Source organism: Hyla sarda, chromosome 1 (genome assembly GCF_029499605.1).
Source record: "Hyla sarda isolate aHylSar1 chromosome 1, aHylSar1.hap1, whole genome shotgun sequence".
Lineage (NCBI taxonomy): Eukaryota > Metazoa > Chordata > Amphibia > Anura > Hylidae > Hyla > Hyla sarda.
The window spans coordinates 393,416,466-393,434,714 of record NC_079189.1 but is presented as its reverse complement, the minus strand read 5'-3'; the positions used below and the strand labels follow the sequence as shown (position 1 = coordinate 393,434,714).

At 43.9% G+C, this 18,249-nt stretch overlaps 1 protein-coding gene across 1 annotated transcript in view; it reads right to left on the bottom strand.

Annotated features, from left to right (window-relative positions):
- The window catches only part of IPO4 (importin 4), a 176,491-nt gene that overhangs the window by 108,320 nt on the left and 49,922 nt on the right, over positions 1-18,249 (bottom strand). The window contains exons 5-8 of the mRNA XM_056525792.1: positions 13,868-13,997; positions 8,447-8,626; positions 8,280-8,345; positions 4,177-4,278 (exon numbers count right to left, since the gene is read on the bottom strand). Of these exons, the coding sequence (XP_056381767.1) occupies positions 4,177-4,278; positions 8,280-8,345; positions 8,447-8,626; positions 13,868-13,997 (478 nt within the window). The remainder of the gene's footprint in view (positions 1-4,176; positions 4,279-8,279; positions 8,346-8,446; positions 8,627-13,867; positions 13,998-18,249) is intronic.

The window sequence follows — 18,249 nt, the reverse complement described above, 5'->3', positions numbered from 1 at the left end:
CAGGTTCCCACATATGAATATCTCTATGACTAAGGTTTATTAATAAACCGAAACACGTCAGCGTTTCCCTTGGGTTTTAAGGGGGTCACTTTTATATTTTTTGCATGCTTTTTAAAGGATTGAAATAAAATGTACTCTTTTTTATAGAAGCTGGAAATTTGCTTTTTTCTCTTTTCTAAACGGGACATTATAATGGGTCTTTGTAACGGAGCAACAGTATAGTGTGTAAGGAGCCTAAAACTATTGTTTAGAAATAGAAAACAGAAAATTGGCATGTGCGTATGTTCCCTTTGTTAGGAAGCCCATAAAAAGCTCTGGTGCAATCAATTACCTTCAGAAATCACATAATTAGTGAAATAATGTCCACCTGTGTGCAAAGTTTCACATGATCTGTCATTGCATATACACACCTTTATTGAAAGGCCCCAGAGTCTGCAACACCTAAGCAAGAAGCATCAGTAACCAAATACTGCCATGAAGAACAAGGAACTCTCCAAACAAGTAAGGGACAATGTTGTAGAGAAGTACACATCAGGATTAGGTTATAAAAAAATATCCAAATCTTTGATGATCCACAGGAGCACCATCAAATTAATCATAACCAAATGGAGAGAACATGGCACAACAGCAAACCTGCCAAGAGACGGAACGCCCACCAAAACTCACAGACCGGGCAAGGAGGGCATTAATCATAGAGGCAGCACAGAGACCTAAGGTAACCCTGGAGGAGCTGCAGAGTTCCACAGCAGCGACTGGAGTATCTGTACAGAGGAGGACAATAAGCCGTATGCTCAATAGGGTTGGGCTTTATGGCAGAGTGGCCAGAAGAAACCCATTACTTTCAGTTAAAAACAAAAAGGCACATTGTGAGTTTGCAAAAGGCATGTGGGAGACTGCCAAAATGTATGGAGAAGGTGCTCTGGTCTGATGAGACTAAAATTGAACTTTTCGGCCATCAAAGAAAACGCTATGTCTGGTGCAAACCCATCATATCACATCACCCAAAGAACACCATCAGCCGGGACTGGGAAACTGGTCAGAGTTGAGGGAAAGTTGGATGGTGCTAAATACAGGGATAATACTTGAGCAAAACCTGTACCACTCTGTGTATGATTTGAGGCTAGGAAGGAGGTTCACCTTACAGTAGGACAGTGACCCCAAACACACTGCTAAAGCAACACTTGAGTGGTTTGAAGGGGAAACATGTTAATGTGTTGGAATGGCCTAGTCAAAGACCAGATCTCAATCCAACAGAAAATCACACAGAAAGTCAGACATAAAAATTTCTGTTCACAAGCGCAAACCATCCAACTTGAAGGAGCTGGATCAGTTTTGCAAGGAGGTATTGGCAAAAATCCCATATGGCAAGCTCATAGAGACTTATCCAAAGTGACTTGGAGCTGTGATTGCCACAAAAGTTGGCTCTACAAAGTATTGACTAGGGGAAAGGTTTGGGGATAGTTATGCACATTGACTTTTTTTTGTCCTATTTGTTGTTTGCTTCACAATAAATAAATAAAAAAAAAATACATCTTCAAAGTTGTGGGTATGTTCTGTAAGTTAAATAATCAAAATCCACAAACAATTCATGTTAATTCCAGGCTGTGAGGCACCAAGATATGAAAAAAGTCAAGGGGGTGAATACTTTTGCAAGGCACTGTATGTCTCAAGTATACAATGCATTCAGAAAATCTTTAGATCCTTTCACTTTTTTCACATTTTGTAATGTTGCGTGGTCTTATGCTAAAATAAAAATAAATCAATATTTCCCCCATCCAATCTGCCCTCAATACTCCATGATGAGAATTAAAGGGGTACTCCGCCCCTAGACATCTTGTCCCCTATCCAAAGGGTGAACTGGCTGTCAGTTTCCCTTTAAGTGCACTCCAAAGGATAGGGGATAAGATGTCTGATCGCTGGGAACCCCCACGATCTCTCTTGCAGCACCTTGTGTCATCTGCTGCACAGAGCGAACTTCGCTCCATGCCTGATGACAGGCATTACAGGGGCCAGAGTATCGTGACGTCACGCCCCACTCTGCAAGTCTATGGGAGGGTGCGTAGCGACCATCACACCCACTCCCATAGACTTGTAATGAGTTGGTGGGGCGTGACATCATGAGAGGGCAGGGCCATGGCATCACGATACTCTGGCCCCTGTATCGCCCATCATCAGGCACAGAGCGAAGTTCGCTCCATGAAGCAGATGACACAGGGTGCTGCAGGAGAGATCGTGGGGGTTCCCAGCGATGGGACCCCCTGCGATCAGACATCTTATATCCTATCCTTTGGATAGGGAAGAAGATGTCTAGGGGCAGAGTAGCCCTTTACGTATTTAGACCCTTCAAGCTATGACACATGAAATTTAGCTCTGGTGCCTCTTGGTCATATGTAAGAGGTTTCTACGCCACCTTAGATGAAGTCACCGGTGGTAAATTCATGTGACTGGACATAATTTATAAAGACACTGCCCTGTCTATAAAAGGTCTCACAGCCGACAGTGCATATCAGAGCAAAAACCACCCATGAGGTAGAAAGAACTGCCTGTAGAGCTTAGAGACAATATTGTGTGTAACCAAAGATCTAGAGAAGGGTACATAATGGCCAATATAATATTTAAATGGAAGAAGTTTGGGACAACCAGGACTCTTCCTAGAGTTGGCGACCCCACCACACTAAGCAGTAGGGGAAGAAGAGCCAATGGTAGTGCCTGTGTGCAGATGTGAGAAACTTCCAGAAGGTTAACCATCCCCAAAAAACTACATCAATCTGGGCTTTATGGCAGATTGGCCAGAAAGAAGGCTCCCCTTAGTAAAAGACACATGAAAGCCAACTCGAATGATGAAGAAAAGCACCAAAAGGACTCTTTTTGCCCCAATTCTAAGCATCATGTCTAGAAGAATCCAGGCAGTGCTCATCACCTTCCCAAACTATCCCTACAGTGAAACATGGGGGGTAGTGGCAGCATCATGTTGTGGGGGTGTATTTCTGCAGCCTTGACAGGAAGACTGAAAAGGGTTGAGAGAAAGTTAAACTGAACAAAGAACAGAAATATATTTTTTCAGCTATATATTTAAATACCAGAAGGGAGCATCCATAGGGGAATAAGAATTCCACATCTGGTACATAGTCAATGTGAACCACACAAATGCATTTTAATAGACATAATAGGCATCCTGGTGGCCCAACTCTGAGAAGTGAAAGGGGGTTTAAGGGAGGCCAGGGAAGGGTGTTTGGGGTGGTGGAATAAGGGAAAGGGGGAGTGGTCATGGCTAATGACCGCTTTGTTAGCCTTATCAAACATTTGCTAAATTAATATGAAGAGATATAGCAGCCTCATCTTACTTTTTTAGATAACTCAACCAGTTAGCTACTATATATATGTGTGTGTGTGTTTGAAGCTTACATCCCCCCTCTTTTATCCTCTTGTTACCTTGTTTGTCAGGTTCTTGTTGAGGGCTAATAGTCCTCTAACCTCTGATAAAGATATACACCATTATATAATCAGAAAGCTCTTTGTTAAAGGGGTACTCCACTTTTTCCATTCTGCCCGGCTGCAAAAATAAAAGTAACAAAACTTTAACTCACCCTAAAACACTCCCCCAGAGTGCCGATATTGCTCTTCTGTCTTCTGAACCCTAGTCTTCTTCTGATTTCTGAGGCCCGACCCGTCAGACTGTGTTGAGCTTATCGCCGGCCACCTCGATGTTCAGCCTCGGCTGGTGGCATGTTGTGCAACAGTGTGATGTAACGGGCCCAGGCCTAGTCTTCCTGGTGCCCGGGCCCGTTACGTCACACTGCCACTAAGCGTATCACTAGTCAAGCCTGGACATCGCTGCGGCCGGAGATAAACTCTGCCCAGTGCTGTAAACACACCTCATTCTCTCTCAATGTCCCAATAAAGATTATATATATATATATATATATATATATATATATATATATATATATATATATATATGTATACAGACTGTAGGGGCTGGTCAGAGGTGGTGATATTCAGGGGCAGAGCTAGAGCCCAAATACAAGATCCAGCCACATCTGCCGAGACAGTAGATGATAATACTTTATCTTGGGAGAGAGGGCGGAGTCTGGGAGCTGGAGATAAACCATGCACATTGATTCAAACAGACACAATTTTGTGCATGCTCCTGTTTGAAATAGGTTTATGTCTTACCTCAAGACAGAAATTAATAACCTCTGTCAGGTAATGAACAATGACTGACACTTCACTTTCCATAAGTTCCTCAAATACTTCCATTGCTTCACAGGCCTGGACCTAATAAAAAAAAAAATGATAAAAAGTTGAAAAAACGCGGTGGTCAATGATTTCATTAAACAGTGGAAGCAACCAGGAAAAGCCAACAAAGGTAAAGAGTAAACCTGGAACAAACCTATGGATGGGTTAGAACAATTAGTTTATAAAAAAAAAAAAAATTATATATATAGAAGAGATGTGTGAGACAGCACGGGGGTTCGACCTCTGTGCCTGTGCTTACCCATGCAGCCAGCCAAGGAAACTTGTACACAAAATCCAAGATACACAGCACCAGTCAGGTCACGGATCTTTAAAAAGCTGGGTTGTCTTTATTGTCCCAAAATCAGAGCAACGTTTCGGCAGTAGTAGCCTTTATCAAGCATAACATCGTTGTGAATAATGTGCATTTATATATACACAACAGATACAAATCATTGGATGTGGCATAAGTGATACATATGTGTGATTAAAAAGACCACACCTCTGCTGTAATTTCATTGGTTTAATCATCTGTCATTATTAGTGATGTCAGGTTGGCATAGTAACTCAACATATACAATGTAATAAATATTCATATAAAGTGCCCAGTGCTAAAATACATATAGTATAAAACATTATTTTACAAGTACCTTCAGCGTCAGCCATATATCCACAGCGATCATCTCCACAACAATACGGATCATCATATTCATATAGTCTGCGCTTGTTTGTAAACATACTCACTGCGCATGTGACAAGCGGGCTCCCACGTCAGTAGGTGTCACTTCCGCTGTTCACCATACGCTATAGAGTATGTCAATCATATGTCCGTCATACACACTATAACCTGCGGTCTGTGCGGCTGCGCGGATGATATCCGGAGATCGCGTGGTTCTATGCCACATATCGCGATCATTCCGGATAGCCGCGCACGGGCACTCAACACATGTCCAGGATGTTTGTGCGACTGTGCGGACAAGGCCGGCTCTCCTGCGATTCACTGATAGTGGATTACTTGGCACTAACTGCAATTGACACAAAACGATGATATTGACTTGTTTTTATTTAGGATTCTATAGAATAAACATTATATATATATATATATATATATATATATATATATATATATATATATATATATATATAAAAATACTTATTTTTCAATTCAATATAATACATATAAGGTGGCTGTGATGACTGTGTATTCGGCTGCGCTGAAGGACCTTCAAAGTAATAGGTGCTTCGCATGACAGAATAGTTACATAGTTACATAGTTAGTATGGTTGAAAAAAGACATACGCCCATCAAGTCCAACCAGGGAATTGAAGGGAAGTAGTGATCTACAAATAATCAAACAAACAATATTAAAATCACAAAAAACAATGTAGTTGCATTTATATACTGAACAGGCGACAAAAATAAAAATAAATAAGCATAAATGAAAAAAATGAATACAAATAAATGAAAAATATATAAAAAAAAATTAAGAATAAAAATATAAAAATAAAGTGTAGAAATAAAAATGAAAACAAACATAAATATAATTTTTTTTATATTTATGTTTGTTTTCATTTTTATTTCTACACAATTTTTTTATTATTTTTATTCTTAAACAATTTATTTTTTCATGTCTTTATTTTCTTTATTTTTATTAATTTTTTTCATTTATGCTTATTTTTATTTTTGTCTCCTGTTCAGTATATAAATGCAACTACATTGTTTTTTTGTGATTTTAATGTTTGTTTGATTATTTGTATTCTGTCATGGGAAGCACCTATTGCTGTGAAGGTCCTTCAGCGCAGCCGAATACACCGTCATCACAGCCACCTTATATGTATTATATTGAATTGAAAAATAAGTATTTTTCCATATATATATATATATATATACATATATATATATATATACACACATATATATACACATATATATACACACACACATATATATATATATATATATATATGTTAGTGTCAAGTAATCCACTATCAGTGAATCACAGGAGAGTGGGTGCGCATGCGCAGCTAGCTCTTGCGATTGCAATATGTTCTACAGAACGGTGCGATCGCCGGCCTTGTCCGCACAGTCGCACAAACATCCTGGACACGCGTTGAGTGCACGGCTATCCGGAATGATCGCGTTATGTGGCATAGAACCAGGCGATCTCCGGATATCATCCGCGCAGCCGCACAGACCGCAGGTTATAGTGTGTATGACGGACATATGATTGACATACTCTATAGCGTATGGTGAACAGCGGAAGTGACACCTACTGACGTGGGAGCCCGCTTGTCACATGCGCAGTGAGTATGTTTACAAACAAGCGCAGACTATGTGAATATGATGATCGGTATTGTTGTGGAGATGATCGCTGTGGATATATGGCTGACGCTGAAGGTACCTGTAAAATAATGTTTTATACTATATGTATTTTAGCACTGGGCACTTTATATGAATATTTATTACATTGTATATGTTGAGTTACTATGCCAACCTGACATCACTAATAATGACAGATGATTAAACCAATGAAATTACAGCAGAGGTGTGGTCTCTTTAATCACATATTTGTATCACTTGTGTCACATCCAATGATTTGTATCTGTTGAATATATAAATGCACTTTGTTCACAACTATGTTATGCTTGATAAAGGCTACTACTGCAGAAACGTTGCTCTGATTTTGGGACAATAATGACAACCCAGTTTTTTAATGATCCATGACCTGACTGGTGCTGTGTTTCTTGGCTTTTGTGTGTGTGTGTGTGTGTGTGTAAATATATACATAAATGAATAAATCAATAAATAAAAAGACCCCCAGGGTACGAGAATTCCTATACAGTATATTTCTAGCAATCAGGGTACCATGAAGTTAGGATCTAAGTCTTCAGGTCAGGGTTGCCCTTATTGGGCAAGTGCTCCAAAAGGCCGGGTCTCCTTTTTTCTTTAGGGCATAACAGGGCCCCCCCCTTCCTCCTACCCCACCAATAGGTTTTTAATTCCCCCTTTTGTAGAACATTGTTAGGTTTTCAAGAGCAACTTTAGTAAAGGCTACGTTTTGGTGCATTTTCTTTTGGATATTTCGTCTTTTTACAGTGATTCCCCTATGGTATTTTTTAACCTCTGACTTTCTGTATTTAGGGTTTATCAAATACCCACACTACTGTTAAAAGTTGGTGACATATTACACCCGGCTCTTCACATTTTGACATTATTTCTCTGTTTATAAAATTTTCTGTGCCACACAGAGGATCTCCACTGCATGTAGTTTCTAACAAGAAACCAAAGAAAAGTTTCAAGCCACCTAGATATAATGTAGTTGAATACATCTGGATATAATGTAGTTTGGTACATCTGGATATAATGTAGTTGAGTACTGTGCATAGGCCTGTCCTCCTGATTTGCTTTCATCAGTTTTAGTCAATATTTTAAAGGATATATTGTGCAAATATACTTTTCATCCACTGTTTACTGCATTACTCTTTTTTCTTCTTGCACCCCCTTATTGTTTTGTTAAAAAAAGAAAAAAAAAAAAGACAAACATTGAAAGAAAGACTAAAATAAATAAAATGAAAACATAGGCAACACTGACAGATTCTTTGTCTAATTAAAAATTTACATTAATAGAGTAATCCAGTATATCAAACCTTATCCCCTATCCACAGTATAGGGCATAAGAGTCTGATTAGGTGGTCTGACTGCTAGGACACCACCCCAACCCACAATCTCCTGCCCAGTACCTTGGCTCTCTGCATGAATGCAGGGTGTCGACCACGGCATTAAGCTGTGGCTGACACACCCCCTCCATGTATCTCTATGGGAGAGGCAGAGATACTGAACACTATATCTCCGGGTCTCCCATAGAGATGCATGGAGGAGGTGTGTCGGCCACAGCTTTATGCGGTGGTTGACACGCCATTAATAAGGAGAGCCGGGCCTCCATACGGGAAATTTGACACTTATTTCCAACAACTTTTAAGAGAAATGTTGGGTTCTACTTTTTTTATTATAAGCAACTTTAAACGAAGGACTTTAAATCTTACCTCATTAACCTGTATTAGCTGCTTGATTGCTGTCACCAACTTTGGGATCAAAGACCTCAATATATTCTGAATAAAATAGAATTAAAGTTTAAAAAACTCCCAGAGTAACTGAAAGTATGAATAAAGCAAACTTAAAACTCAGAGGTTTTGTGCTACACAGTACTTACTGTTTCATTGCCAACCAGCTTGGGCACTATACTTGTCAAAGACTGAATAGAATAGAACAGCAAAGGTGCATTCTGAAGATCCACAAGAGTATGGTTAAAAAGTTTAATTAAATCTGGAAAGTGGGGCCGGAAGATTTCCGCAGTGAGATCTAGAGCACATCGCAGAACCAAGACACCAACCTGAAATTTAAAAAAACAAAGAAAAACCACATAGAACCAACACAACAATAACTAAAGTGCAAATGAAAATACAAGCCCCAAGGCAGAAACAGTTTATATGTTAAAACATTAAATAAATAAAAAAAACACCCTTAATATTCGTTCATGTTCTATGACAAAATCTCCTGACTAGTTAATGCATAAATAATTTAAAGTTGCATTCCCATTTGGGACATTTATGGCATATTCACAAGACAAATGATCTCCAGATTCATATTCCACACCTGGGATTGAGAGTCTTAAGACAGTTGCACGCAAAAGTTTAGGCACCCCCGACAATTTCCATAATGTTCATTTACAAATAATTGGGTGTTTGGATCAGCATGTATGCAAACACACATTTGGACAAGCCAGCTTTATTTTGGAAGAAGGTGCTGTGGACTGATAAAACAAAGTCGGAGTTATATGGTCACAACAAGGGGCGTTATGCATGGCGCCAAAAGAACACAGCGTTCAAAGACAAACACTAGCTACCCAAAGTAAAATTTGGTGGAGGTTCCATCATACTGTAGGGCTATGTGACCAGTATCGGTACTGGTAGTCTTGTTAAAGTTGGGGGTCATATGGATTCCACTCAATATCAGCAGATACTTGAGAATGATGTAGATGTATCAGTCAAAAAGTCGAAATTGCACCGGGGTTGGATATTTTAACAAGACATCATCCCAAAACACTGCTCCACATCTATTCTGACATTTATGCAGAGGAACAAGTACAATGTTCTGGAATGGCCATCCCAGACCTAAATATCATTGAAAATCTGGGGTGTGATGTAAAGCAAGCTGTCCATACTCTGCAACCATCAAACCTAACTGAACTGGAGATGTTTTGCAAAGAGGAATGGTCCAAAATACCTTCTTCCAGAATCTAGACACTCATAGGCTATATGATACATCTAGAGGCCGTTATTTCTTCTTAAGGAGGCTCAACTAAATAATGATGGGATATTTCTGTTGGGGTGCCCAAATGTATGCATCTGTCTAGATTTGTTTTGATGTAGATCTCTCAAAATTAAGTTGCTGATCCAAACACTCAAATATTTATAAATGAAAATTGTTGAAATTATCAGGGGTGTAATCTGCTATGCTTTTCCCAGCTTTATCTAGAGATTTGTAGAGGTTTCAGAACCCAGACTAATCAAAAATGTTGATATGTTATTTTTTTTTTATATGAAAAGTAGATTTTTTTATGCTTAACGTAAAATCTCTCTGTCAGAGGATCCATTGGAGGGCACAGAGACCGTGGGTATATCTTGCTGCCAACTAAGAGGCTGAAACCAGAGCTAAATCAATATAGTCCCAAAGCAGTAGGAGAGGACCGACAAAGAAAGAAACCAGCATGTGTCCGAGGGAACCAGACCAAAAGGAACCGAAAACAACCCCTTAGACAGAAAACAACCATAGCAACCAAAACAAATGGGTGGTTGCTGTGTCCCCCAATGGATCCTCCGAGAAAGAGATTTTATAGTAAGCATAAAAAAAAAAAATCTACTTTTCTCGGTCAGCTCCATTGGGGGACACTGAGACCGTGGGATGTACCAAAGCACTCCCGGGGGAAGGAAAAATACCCAAATCAGAATCAGGCAGAAGACTGAGCCACTGCCGTCTGCAACACCTTGCGACCCGCAAAAGTGTGCACCTGGTAGAATTTAGTGAAAGTGTGCATGGACGACCAGGTTGCAGCCTTATCGCGTAGCGCCCAAGAAGCCCCAATGGAACACGTGGGATGCGCAGCAACCCGAAAAGGTGTGACTTTCCCCTTACAACAGTACGAGTCCGAAATGGCAGAACGGATCCACAGCAAAATTGTCGCCTTGGAAGCCCCCTGCGACGACCCTCCGGAATCACAAAGAAAGAGTCACCCTGCCGGAAGGAGGAGGTGACGGAAAGATAGATTTGGACAGCTCGAACAATAACCAGACAATGCAGGGAATGCTCCTTAAGAGTTTGACGGAGCCATTCAAAAGGAAGTAAGAACGATCTCCTCGTTCACGTGAAAGGAGGAAACTACCTTGGGCAAGAAAGAGGGAGGAGGTTGAAACACAACCTTGTCCTGATGAAGGACCAAGAATGGAGAGCGACAAGAAAGGGCCACCAGCTCGGAGACCCTCCTAATGGAGGTATTCGCAATGAGAAAGGCGACCTTCCACAAAAGGATGCCAAGAGAAGCGTCCCGGAGAGTTCAAACGGAGCTTCCCTCAAAGCGCCAAGCACCACGTTGAGATCCCAAGGAGGGGTGGGAAACTTGAATGGTGGCGCTGCATTGGCCATGCCCTGCAGGAAGGTGCGGACATGAGAGTTTGAAGCCAATGGCCATTGAAAAAGAATAGAAAGAGCCGACACTTGGCCCTTAAGGGAGCTAAGTGCCAAGCGCTGATCCAGACCGAATTGCAAGAAGGCACAGAAAAGAGAAGATAACCGGAGAAAAGGACTGAGCCTCGCACCATCGCAAATAGGCCCGTCAAGTGCGATGGTAAATCCTAGCGGAAGTAGGCTTACGAGTCCGAAGCATGGTGCGTCACCCTGGTAGAAAACCCCCGAGATCTAAGAACCGCGGTTTCAACTGCCACGCCATCAAATGCAGCGAGAGTAAATTAGGGTGGCAGAGAGGACCCTGGGAGAGCAGATCGGGAAGTACTGGAAGACACAGAGGTACGTTGGCGTACCACGTGCGTCTGGCCAGTCTGGAGCTATCAGAATGGCGGGAACGCCCTCCGCCTTGAGTTTCCTCAGAACCCTGGGGAGGAAAGAGGTAAGGAAGGCTGAAGGATGACCACGGGATCACGAGCGTGTCCACTGCCAGAGCCATAGGGTCGCGGAACTTCGCAATAAAGCAAGGAACCTGTCTGTTGTGGCAAGTTGCGAAGATATTGACGTCTGGGGTTCCCCAAAGACCGCAGATCAGCAGGAGCGGGTGAGAAAGTCCACTTCCCAACTCTCCATTCCCGGAATGGGGATCGCAGAGATGGAGGGAACTAGAGTCTCAGCCCAGAGGAGAATTTTGGAAACCTCCTCCTAAGCAACTGCGCGTGCCGCCGTGGCATTGTCCGACTGGGTTAGAACAGGGAGACCCTGAAAGAGCAGTTCCCAACGAAGGAGAAAAAGAAAAATGGCACGAAGCTCCTCCAGAAGATTGATGGGGAGGCAAGCCTCCAGAGAAGACCATCGACCCTGGACCGTCCGGTCCTGAAAAACACCTCCCCAGCCCAGGAGACTCGCATCGGTCGTGACGACCTGCCGGTGGAGGGGGAGGAAAGACTAGCCCTGGAGAAGGAGGGAGAGTGGAGCCACCACAGAAGGGGGACGGACACCCTCCGATAGTGAGTGCCCCTTGCCCAGCGGAAGACGAACCCGAGCAACCGCTGTGTCGAAACGGAGACCCAGGAAGATAAGAGACTGAGTGGAAGAAAGGTTGGACTTCTAGTTGATCACCCAGCCAAAGGTGGACAGGGTCTGCACCGCAAGATGAAGGCTCTCCAAGTTTTGGGACTGGGACAGAGCTTTGATTAAAAGATCGTCCAGGTAAGGAAGGACCGAAATCCCCCTGCGGCCCCTCCAGAGAATGCGAAACCAGATGAAACCACTTAAGGGCGCTTGTGAGAGCGCTGGAAGTGGGGGTCAGGAGATACTGAGCGAGATTCCCTGGAGAGCGTGTACAGGGAACACCGTTCCAAGGCAGAAACCACGGTTTTGGAGACCCTAGCCAGTTCGGAAATTGACTGGGAAAGGGAAGTAGCCCAATCTGGGGGTGGAGTGGAAACTGCACGTTCCAGGGGGGCGGCCTGAGAGGGGGAGGGAGGAATGGTGAGCAAGGTAGATCAGGCAGAACAGGTAGACTCAATCGAACCACCGGGCATTTTGGTCTTGCAGCCCACACAAGAGTAATAAGTGACAAGGGCTGTGGCCGCCTGTCTGGGGGGAGGTTCGGGTCTGGGGTCAGATATAGGTGCTAGTAAGAGTAGACTGCCAAGAAAATGGAGCAATCTCACCAAGGTCCTGTGTCCCAAGGCCGGAGTTGAAGAAGCAAGCTGCAGCTGTCTTGTGTCCTGTGGCTGGAGCTGAAGAAGCAGGCAGCAGCTGTCCTGTGGTTGGAGCAGCAACTGAGGAGAACTTGCACGCTGAGCCAGAAAAGGAGAAGGGGGCGGAACAAGCTGCACTGGCCAGGAAGGATGGTGAACTCAAGGACCTGTACGGCGCCCCATTGGAGGAGGGGGAGGAGGTACTTAGAATATGACCCCCCCTCCCAGTGCGGCCGGGAAAAGAAGAGTGGGCGGAGCCAATCTCCGGAGCAGGCCGCAGCCGGGGCCTCAACCAATGCTTTCTTTGCCACACGCCCGGAGTACGGGGAGTGGGCGGAGCTAAATTCAGGAGCCGGCCGCAACCGCGGACTTAAATAATGCCCTCCCCGCCGCACGAAAATGCAGCCCATCAGAGAGGAGCCACAGTCGGCGCACTGGGCTGCTGCAAAACTGTCCCCCCGCCTAGGAAGCGCCAGATGGAAGTAAGTGGGGGGGAGCTGCTCCACAGTCCTCCAGGGGTCCTAGGTGACAGGGTCCCGGCAAAAGGGCAGGGGAAAAAAATGGGGGACATACTCCCCTTAACCCGCCAACTCTCAGCTAAGAGGTCTTCAGCCAACTATTGTCACTTGCATCACATCAGGCTGAGACAGTGGGACGAGCGAGGAGGTTGACCCAAGGTGCAACCCCAAGTGCTGGCCAATGGCGGGAAGGGGTTAACAGTGCATACTCTATGCCCTGTGCCTCTTAGCAGCATATGGGGGAACAGGTAGCGCCATGCTCCTGAACCCCCACCTAAAAAAAGAGAAAAGAAAAGGGAGAAAAAAGCTAATACAGTCCCTAGCTAGAAAATAAAAAAAGAAGAACTGCCTCCTACTAACACCAAGCTAAAACGGATTAGCTCAGGGTTAGTAGGCACGGTATATCCTGCCAGGAGGGACAGACTTTCTTTTTGTATGCCTAGTGTCAGCCTCCTAGTAGCAGCAAGATAAACCCACGGTCTCTTTTGTCCCCCAATGGAGCCGACCGAGAAAGTAACATTAACATTTTAAAAGTGAACAAAAATAAAACAATTTCTTCCATATTATTATGCCAATCTGATATGAAAAAGGTTAAAAAGTGAATCAACCAAAGGTGAAGGAGTATATGATACAGTGTAAACCCAAAGAGTGTTTATTAAGACATACCTGTCTCTGTTCTGGAATATTGCTGCGAGATGCCTGTAGTACAAACTGGATGAACTGGGGCCAGCGCTCCAACTTCTCATTTCTCAGAATAACTGCAGAGAGCTGTGCAATAGCACATCGAACTTTGTGCCTGAGACCATCAATAAGTTATTAAAGCAGTAATCTTGGCAAAGTGATGAAACTTTACCACAACCATATATCCCATCATAATGCTGCTGAATACTACATGCTTTTCTTTTTGGAACACAGGGCTCTCTGCTGACATCTCTGTCCATTTTAGGAACTGTCCAGAGTAGGAGAAAATCCCCATAGCAAACATATGCTGCTCTGTACAGTTCCTAAAATGGACAGAGATGTCAGCAGAGAGCACTGTGCTTGTGATATCAGCAGAGAGCACTGTGTTCCAAAGAGAAACGAATTTCCTCTGTAGTATTCAGCAGCTAATAAGTACTGGAAGGATTAAGATTTTTTTTTTTATAGAAGTAATTTACAAATCTGTTTTCTGGCACCAGTTGATTTAAAAAAAAAAAAAAAAAATTACGTTTTCCACCGGAGTATCGCTTTAACCCCTTAAGGACGCAGCTCATTTTCACCTTACACAGCCCATTTTTGCACATCTGACCACTGTCACTTTATATATTAATAACTCTGGAATGCTTTTACCTTTCATTCTGATTCCAAGATAGTTTTTTCGTGACATCTTTACTTTAACATAGTGGTAAATTTTTGTCGTTACTTGCATCCTTTCTTGGTTAAAAATCTTAAAATTTCATGAAAATTTCTAAAATTTTGTATTTTTCGAGCTTTGAAACTCGACATTCCAAATAAATTACTGTATATACTTGAGTATAAGCCAGGGGTGTGGAAATTTTTTAAAAAAACTTCTTGTCCAAGGGACTTAAGCGGAACACAATCTACTTGTCCCTCAAGAAAATCCACTTGTCCTGGCAGATAAAATAATTTCCACCAAAATAGTCTGATCCCCCCACTAGACCACCAGGGATGGATATAAGATCCTTTAGACACTGCTGACAGCGGTGATCTAATGGTTTAATAGGCGATCGCAGCATGCCGGGCTATTAGAGGCGGGAGAGCTGTAGATCCTCTTACACCCGAGACAAGCCCAGAAAAGTCTAGATGTAACTTTTTGATCACCTTATAAAAAATTTCTAATATGAAGTGACCAAAAATGAGCAATTCTGGACTATTATTTACATTTACACCGTTCACCGTACGGTTTAATTAACATCATATTTTAATAGCCTGGACATTTCCACATGCAGCGATACCACTTATGTTTATTTTTGTACATTATTTTTATTTAAAGAAAATTGGAAACTTTTATTAGGAAAGGGGCTTATTCACATATATAGGCACTTTTTAAAATATTTTAATCACTTTTTTTCAGTCTCAATAGGGACTTATGTTACTGGGGGGGGGGGTGTTCTGCTTCTCCAGTTTGTGCTGCATTTTGTGTCAGAAAATGCTGGAAGTTGCATTTAGTTACTAGATAACTACAACTCCCAGCATGCCCTGATACAGCCTATGGTTGTGTGGGTGTTGCAGCATGTTGCACTGTATAGTACAGTTAAGGTTATTGTGTAACATGCTGGGAGTTGTAGTTTTGGTTTGTGTCAGCTGCAGAGCCATAGTCTGTGTCAAGGAATACTGGGAATTACAGTTAGTAACTACAACTCCCAGCATGCCTTGATACAGCCTATGGCTCTGCAGCTGACCCGAACCAAAACTACAACTCCCAGCATGTTGCACTTTATAGTTCTACAGTTTAGGTTATGGTCCACCATGCTTGGAGTTGTAGTTTTGGTTCGGGCGTGTTTGTGTGCATCCGTGGGGCTCTTGGTTGGCGGGTGAGTATGAAGGGGGCGGGATTCTGGGGGTGCAATTTAGTGCGGGTGCCACTAAAAATAAATAAAATTAGATGGCACAACTGCCCTAATGCCCGTCTGCTCCTATACAAAACATTTATGCATACACATATCATACATGCACCAGCCACTGCCCCATATACATACACACACACCCCCGCCACTGCCCCCATATACATACACACACACACACACACACCTGCCACTGCCCCCACATCATACATTACATACACACATCACACATATATACACTCACACCATACATATACACCATACATATGCACACATCATACATACACCAGCCACTGCCCCCCCCCCACATCAAACATTACATACATACATACACTCACACCATACATATACACCTGCCGCTGCCCACCCCATCATACATCACATACATACACATCACACTTAGACATTAATACACACATCATACATTACATACACATCACACATAGACATCATACACACATACACTCACACCATACATATCCACCAGTGTTTCCCAACCAGGGTGCCTCCAGCTGTTGAAAAACTACAACTCCCAGCATGCCCAGGGCATGCTGGGAGATGTAGTTTTGCAACAGCTGGAGGCACCCTGGTTGGGAAACACTGATATACACCATACATATTCACACATCATACATACACCTGCCGCTGCCCCCCCCCCATCATACATTACATACACACATCACACATACACTCACACCCTACATATACAACCACCCTTCCTGCCGCCGCCTGCATTCTCGGTCTCCTCACCTGAGCCGCCATGAGTGGACATCAGAGCTGTAGTCCCGGCCGGTGTGAGGAGAGATTTCCGTCCCCCCTGCTCTGTGTCCCCCCCTGCTCTGTGTTTTCCCCGTGCAAACAAGCAACCTCCCCGTGGTGGATTAGATCCTGTCTAGACAGAGCAGGGGAGGGGGAGGGATAGAGCTGTGTGCGGGGGATGGAGCTGTGTACGGAGCTGTCTATGTCCTCTCTCTCACCCTGCTGTGTCTTCTGAGCTGCGTCCTCCATCCTCCGGGAGGGGAGATAAGGGGATTCTGCAGTCAGCTGGAGGCCGCCGCCCCCTCCATACACTCTGAGTGCCGGTGTGAGGTGTAGACTTCCATCGGATCCTGCACCTCACACCGACATTAAAGAAAAATAAGGGGGAAGTCTGTCTGTCCCTGCCCGATACAGGGCTAAATCTATAAACAATTCACCTGCCCGGCGCCCAAAACTACTTGTCCCGGGCGTCGGGCTATAGGATTTCCACATCCCTGTAAGCTGATCCGAATTTAAGCCGAGGCCCCTAATTTCACCCCAAAAACCCAGGAAAAGTTATTGACTCGACTATAAGCCTAGGGTGGGAAATACATCATCCCCGCATGTCATCATCCAGACCCCCTTCATCATCACCGCCTGTCAATCCCTTCAGCCATTGGCTGTCCGGGGACCCTGGGAGTTGTAGTTTTGAAACCTCTGGAGGCCCGCAGGCTGAAGACCATTGCGGCCTTCGTCATCATCCAGACCCCCCCCTTTTGTTTTCTACTTACCTCCCCTGGGTGGGAAGGAAGGGTGAGCTGATCCAGGCCATCTATGCTGCAGGGACCGTACGGTGGGAAGAGTTAGTCGTTCCGGGTTGTCCATTTTCACCAGGGGGCCCTCTTCTCCGCGCTCCGGGCCTGCCCCGGACTAGTAACGTTGCCTTGACGACGATGCACAGGGACGTTCATGCGCGTCATCGTCGTCAAGGCAACGTCACTAGTCCGGGGCAGGCCTGGAGTGCAGAGATGAGGGCCCCCCCAAGTGAAAATGGACAGCCCGGAACGACTAACTCTCCCCACCAGACGGTCCCTGCAGCATAGATGGCCCGAACCAGCTCACCCTTCCTTCCCATCTGGATGATGACGAAGGCCGCAGTGGTCTTCAACCTGCGGACCTCCAGAGGTTTCAAAACTACAATTCCCAGCATGACCGGACAGCCGATGGCTGTAGTTTTACAACATCTGGAGGTCCACAGGTTAAAGACCACTGAGAAGGGATTGACAGGCAGAGTTCACACAAGTATAAGCCGAGGGGGGGCGTTTTCAGCACGAAAAATCGTGCTGAAAAATGGTATATATTGATTCACAAATACAATATATGCACTTTATGTTGGCATTAGAGATGAGCGAACTTACAGTAAATTCGATTAGTCACGAACTTCTCGGCTCGGCAGTTGATTTCTTTTCCTGCATAAATTAGTTCAGTTTTCAGATGCTCCGATGGGCTGGAAAAGGTGGATACAGTCCTAGGAGACTCTTTCCTAGGAATGTATCCACCTTTTCCAGCCCACCGGAGCACCTGAAGGCTGAACTCATTTACGCAGGATAAGTCATCAACTGCCGAGCCGAGAAGTTCGTGACAAATCGAATTTACTGTAAGTTCGCTCATCTCTAGTTGGTATCATAAAGTTGACATGTTTTTACTTTTTGAAGACATTAGAAGGCTTTAAAGTATAGCAGGAAT